This window comes from Salvelinus sp. IW2-2015, linkage group LG3 (genome assembly GCF_002910315.2).
Source record: "Salvelinus sp. IW2-2015 linkage group LG3, ASM291031v2, whole genome shotgun sequence".
Classification (NCBI taxonomy): Eukaryota; Metazoa; Chordata; class Actinopteri; order Salmoniformes; family Salmonidae; genus Salvelinus; species Salvelinus sp. IW2-2015.
The window spans coordinates 34,235,743-34,242,444 of NC_036840.1; the positions used below are offsets into that span (position 1 = coordinate 34,235,743).

General features: G+C 42.9%; 1 protein-coding gene across 1 annotated transcript; it reads right to left on the reverse strand.

The window, feature by feature from the left end:
• Positions 1 to 2,845: 2,845 nt before the first annotated feature.
• LOC111955336 (somatostatin receptor type 1-like) lies at positions 2,846 to 6,290 on the reverse strand. Its single transcript, XM_023975548.2, has one exon. It carries the CDS (start codon positions 5,339 to 5,341, stop codon positions 4,226 to 4,228), a length of 1,116 nt encoding a protein of 371 aa, XP_023831316.1. The 5' UTR covers positions 5,342 to 6,290; the 3' UTR covers positions 2,846 to 4,225.
• Positions 6,291 to 6,702: the final 412 nt, after the last annotated feature.

The window sequence follows — 6,702 nt, forward strand, 5'->3', positions numbered from 1 at the left end:
AATAAATATAGTAGGCCTAGACAATAGGAAGCTGATGGAATACTCCTCTTTTTATTAGCGGCCATCACTCTGTTTTCTCCCGCAATTGCATAGAAATGTTGCGCAACATGAGCTCATGGGCTCTCATGAAGTGTTTGAATCGATTTTCAAAGACATTTGCATTTATATCAGAGTGATTAGAGGGACAATAGAGTGCTGAGTACCAGGCAGTTAGCAAGTTTGGTAAGCTACTAATGACCAGCAGCAGCATAAGAGCTTGGAGAAGCCTAGGCATTTGACTACCTTCAAGACTCGTGACTGCCGGTGTGGCGGTAATACGGTCACCGCAACAGCCCAAGTCCCCCCCCCCCCCCCTGTCCCCAGTGAAGGTTGCGCCCCTGCATCTTAGTGTACACTACATTTATATATGCTTGGAGGGCATTCTGTACTTATTTGGATTCAATGTGGTCTAATCAGTGTTCACCTCATACCCGTGGTATACGGTCTGATATACCACGGCTGTTAGCCAATCAGCATTCAGAGCTCGAACTACCCAGTTTATAATCAGTGTTCTCCTTTGTTCTGCTTGTTRTGCTTTAACTGGGTCATGTGACTAATATGTTTCCTCACATATTTATTAATTGATTGAGAGAAACTGGAAGTTAACAAACTAACCAAACCYGATCAATACTTCAGTTGTGATCCCCTGGAGAGTTGTTGGAAAGGCTGAAAACAACTTCAAATGAATTATGTAAGATGTTTTCATCTTAAGGGATGTTTCTGAACTTTTGTGTGAGATATTTTTGTATTGATTAGGGAGATTGTTGGGTTTAGAAGCTGAATTACATCTAGTCTATATTTGTTGTGACCCCATCTTGGAGTTGTCTGAAAGACTGAAAATTACTGAAATATTGAMAAATATGTTTACTAAAGGGCATTCAGTAACAGAACTGTCAATGACCAATATAAAGCTGGCTTTAAAAGGTAATTGTTATTGAAACCGACCCTTTTCAATTGAATTGAATCGTGCTGTTCTTCTGTAGCGTACTTCACATTCTATTACAGCGTCTCTCTATTTCCATTGTCTACAACATGAGAGCACCGTGAGAGCACTCTGAACATGACGTGCATTTGATTTGTGTTTTCCTGCAAGCAGCAATGTGTTACTCGCCTCGTTGTTATTCACTTTCATTGTAGAGCAGTGTGTAACATATGGAAGCTGCCTGGTCTCCCACTCAGAGACTTTAATCTCAACATCAAACAGGGAATCATGCTTCACCATAGACGCATGGGGGGCGTAGACCAGATACACAACATATGTARTCATTAACGCCCATTACATGTATAGCTTTAAGTCATGTTTATGCAGGCATTATGGCTACACGGCCAGGAGTTTTTCCTGGTCAGGTTACCTGGTCATAAATAACGCCAGGCCTTATTTTCGAGTCATCACTGGGTCCATGAGTTTTTCCTAGGCAGATTGCTCAAGAGAAACGTATGAATTGGTCATCTATCATTGTCCTGAGGACATCGGGAAATGCCTTCAAAACCGTCCACAAGGGGCATCAAGTAGGTTGCGTGTTCAATCCCATTGGTGGACACTTGTTTTTAGTTTTGGGGGGTTTTATCCATATCCCAAACCTTATCCCTTAACTTAACCATTCGGAATGAGTGCCTAACTAAATGTTTTAACCCTATCCAAAGCCTTAACCCCTAACCTTCTAAATTTGACATTAAGAGAAACTTCAAGATTTGACGTTTGGAAAAACAGAATGATATGAGGAGACAACCCAGGTTGTCAAAAACACTTTGAAATTTGACGTTCGGAGCAACTTCGGAGCCTGTGAGAGCTTGTTGTTTTTTCCAGGTCATGTGAACTGACCAGGAAAAACTCCTGGCYCTAGTCMTAACCTCTGCGTAACATTGTCATTAACTTGATGTAGGGTCCTGATTATGACAGAACACACAGGTGAAGAGTCACTGCGGTGCTGGTCCAAAACGCTGAGGCACTTTATTTAGAACCCATCCTAACAGAGCTGGTCTCATTGAATCAGCAGCAAAACTAATCACACGCTAAACGGGGCCATCTGGAGGGGGGATTTAAAGCGTGTGTGGGTGTGTGTGTGTGTGTGTGTGTGTGTGTGTGTGTGTGTGTGTGTGTGTGTGGACAAGGTTTGGCTCTGCTGTCATGGCTTAACTATATAGATTAGATACAGTGATGTCACCAGTTAGATGGAGGAGATAGTGGTAATGTGGATAAAGTTTCCTGATTGGCCAGGTCGACCTGTTGGTTCATACCTCGCGGGGTTAATCACCAGACACAATCTCATTCATTTATTGTGACGTCTCCACGGCGATATCATTCCATAAGCGACGAGAGGCAAATCAATTGGACAGACCTCACCGATGATACAGAACCTTGAGAAAATGATTGATTGTACAGATCGGTTGCTGAAATAATGTGTGTGTGTGTGTGTGTGTGTGTGTGTGTGTGTGTGTACAATTCTTGTTGTAAAAGGATGACCACAGTTCCAAATGGAACATTTATTTCAGCTTGGCTATTTACAGTTGTCCATTTGGGCTGCTTGTCTGAGCTTGTTTGAGCAAATGAAAGAAACAGAGAACACAGTAACACTCAGAGACTTTTGGCATGAATACTTTATAATACTTTATAACCCCTTGAAATGATTCAGAGACTTGACCTCTGTGGCAAATGAGTGTCAATTATTAAATTATTGTCCATGTACTTAAGCCAAGCACCGGGTTTGGCTGGTGTAGGCCATCATTGTAAATAAGAATTTGTTCTTAACACTTGCCTTTGTAAATAAAGGTTAAATAAATAAATGAAACATGATAAACCCCCAAATAAATAAACAAATAAATGAATGATTTAATATATAGCAGATACAATAGATTTACAGACAGGCAGACACGGGTCAAACAAACATATGTACTGTAAACTCCAGATAAAAGACCAATGCAAAGTCAAAATCATGAACTCGTCATAGCTGCACCACTTCAATACGAGAAGTTGTCACCTGACTTGGCTTTAAGTCAACCAACACACTGACATCTAAAGTCTCCATTTTGTGCGTACATTCTCCTGTGCTATGCGCTGGGATAAACGCCGACGTTCTGTACATTACCTTGGAAATAATGGATGATGCAGCGGGACGAGGCAGAGGTAATGTACAGAACGGAGGAGTTTATCCCGCTTATACCACAGTTTCCAACAAACAATATTAAAGCACACATTTATCGATATAAATAACAATCATGATATTTTCATTTTGGTAAGTGAATTCATACTTTCATCTTTCCATTAAATCTGGTCGTAGTTCTATCGCTGTTGTTCATTACTTTTGTTCTATATCTATGGACAAGACCCATTGTTATTTTTATTTATTTTTTATTGCCATGCTGTCTGACAACGTTCTTATCCCTTGCTTTCTAACTAGCCAACCACGGCTAACACAGTCACGTCAACATCTGCAGCCAGAATTAACAGAAAAGTAGCCGCATTTGCGTTTAAGCTGTTTTCTACTGACATTCATTTGGATCCATAACAATGAGCTGATGATGTGATTTTGCCTGGCAGAGAAAAGTTTCCCTTCTCGTCAGGGCACTTTTTTATTTTTTACTGAGGAGATCGCATTGCATATCAAACACAAGGCTAGAAGCTAGCTAAATAATTTGTTGCTAGCAAACCTGCCAATATGACAACCTAATTCAATATCAGTGGCTGAAAACAAGTCAAACTAGAAACATGTGGATTTGACAGCATAGAAATTCATGTTCATTCCATCACTCACCACGTTAGGTCATCAGATGTCTCTGCAAAAACAAATGAATGCTAGCTAGCTAGCTAGGTTCTCATTGGACCTGCGTTGACAATGTATCCAATAATCGGTTTGTGTGGTTGCTAGTTTAGCTTTCTCTAACGTTGTAGCATGTGCAGTGCTTTATAGTGCGTCTTGATTAGGTATCCCGTATATCTTGTTTAATGCCCATTCTAGATTGCCCTTCTAGCCAATCAGAAACGAGTATTCAACAACGCTGTGGTATGAAGTTAAATAGTGCTCGTATAATGGTCACAGCATATAGAGAACATCATTTATTAAATGTTTTTAATTGGTCCTTATCAAAACTGGCCTCTCTCATTGTTCATGTGTGGTTTTATTCTTTGTCATTCGTTGCTTCCCCATCACTCTCAGTGTGGGGTTTCATCCACAACACCTGGTCCCAGTCACAATGTAGTAGTGCGTGAGGTATATGTCCCATTCCGGAACACCATATCAGATGCCAGGCATTCTTTAGGGAAGTCTTTTTGTCCATTGGTGGCCTGTCTCTTCAGGGCTACAGCACGGTAGTCCACCTGTTCACAGTCCAGCCCAGACTCCAACCAACGGAAACACACAATCCTCTGGAACGACCGGCGGAAGTTATCCGACACAAAGCCATAGAGGATTGGGTTGGCGCCGCTGTTGGCATAACTTAGGATGACGAAGAGCTGGGTGACCATGGGGTTGGGAGGGTGGTGGAACACGCTGACCAGCTGGACGATGTAGAAAGGCATCCAGCAGAGGACAAAAACCGCCACCACACACACCACCATCCGTGTGATCTTTTTCTCAGAGCGTCGCCGCTGCAGCCAACCGGCTTTCAGCCCGACCGCCCGCATGCGTGCCACCATCAGGCAGTAGCAGAGGCAGATTGCGCCCACAGGAAGCAGGAAGCCGAGCAGGAAGGTGTAGACCACGAATGCCTCCGACCACGCTGCCTCGGGCCACAGAAAGTTGCAGTCCACACCGCCGTCCTGCGCCGGGACCGTGTCAGCGAAAATTATAATGGGGAGGATGACAAGGAGCGAGAGGCCCCACACGCAGACGTTGACTACTTTGGCAACAGTCGGTCGGCGGTAGCGGGCAGCTTTGATAGGGTGAACCACGGCCACGTATCGATCCACGCTCAACACCGTCAGACAGAAGATGGACGTAAACATGTTGATGCCGTCCACGCTCAACACCAGACGGCACATGAGCGAGCCAAATGGCCAATGACGTACAGCCGCCGATGTCGCCAGAAACGGCACACTCAACATAAACAGTTCATCTGCAATTGCCAGATTCAATATATAAATATTGGTGGCGGTTTTCATCTTAGCGTACTTAAGGATAACATAGATAACCATGGTGTTGCCTGTTAGACCCACGCAGCAGACCAGGGCGTAGATGGAGGGGATGATGATCTTGCTGGTGTCAGGTTCCTGGTCGTAGTCCTCATAGTCTAGGCTGGAGTTGTAGGGGAAGTCGGTGGGGTATGCTGGGTAGTTGCTAGTCCCATTGGCGGCCATGTTGTCCATTTTGTCCAGTTTACCTCAATTTTGGGTTTCTCCTACTGGGAGCTAAGATCTGACTTTGTGTATATAATTTTTTATACAACGGATGGGTCTAATCCTGAATGCTGATTGGTTAAAACCACATTCCAACCGGTGTCTGTTCCCACAAGTTACCACCGGCTAAATCTATGAGTCTCTATGTCACATTATAGAATATAGTACACTTCTCAATGTGCTTAGCTGGCTCTTCGTTATCGCCAAAGTGTTGCTTTAGTGTAAAGTACCATGGGTCTCTGTTAAACTCCTTTAAATAAATGGGTCAAAAATGAGTGAGGAAGGAGCAGCAGGAGCAGGAGAGATCCTCATACTTTGTATACTGTAGGTGCGGCTCTGAAGAGAATGTTATATCTGTAAAATGTTATTCTCTTATCTCAGGGTCCATAGATGAGGTTAATCTGAACTAAATCAGAGTCCTTGAGTCTCTCTCAGTTCTCGTGTTTCCCAGGGATTTCTCATTATAGAACCCAGCTTCTCAACCAACCGATAAGGGCACTGAAGCAATTTAGGAGGCTGAAACAATGAATTCTTGGCAGCCAAACGCTTAACATTCCATATTCATTCACAAATAAACTCACATCTTATTACCGATCTGTTTGTAAGCGGTTCTTAGGAGTATTTTCTTTAATTAAAATCAGGCAAGGTTTCTGGGTATCACTCAAAACTTGGCCATGGGAGAACATTCCTTTCGGTTGATTACAATGTCCTGTTGGAGAGAATTCTGGAGTGGTTGGGAGTTGTTCTGCCCTGTTCTGTCTGGTCCGTCCAAGCTGGTCCAATGGCACACTCAGGAGTGGTTTGTGGTAAGAAGTGTTGAATTCTGCATCGTTACACCCAGGCTGAACAAGTCCATGTAAATCACTGGGTTTTGGTTTGAGCTCTTCCCTGCTACACCCCCACTTTTCTTTGAGTCCAGGAAGCCTGTAAGAAAACACAAAGAGCAATCACTGGCCTAGTCCCTAAAGGAACTCCAACCAAAACAGCAGAAGAGTTCTGGCTCTAAGAACACTGAGGTTTCATTAGATGTAGCTATCACATGGGGCAGATCAGCATCAACATTGCAGATAGACCATGGGTTCTTTCAAAGTAATTGTTTGCATTATTTCTAATCCACCTAGTTCTTAAAAAAAATGAAAAAGGCACTACCACCCTTCCATAGATTGGAGTAAGCTAATGGCTGGACAACAATACGTCTTCTGCTGATACTTACTGCTATGTTCGATTACATATACAGTACACTAATCTAAATTCTAACCCTCTGATGTCTACAAACTAAACCAATATTTCCCAGTACACTACCATTTTACTATTTATGTATATTTTTCTGT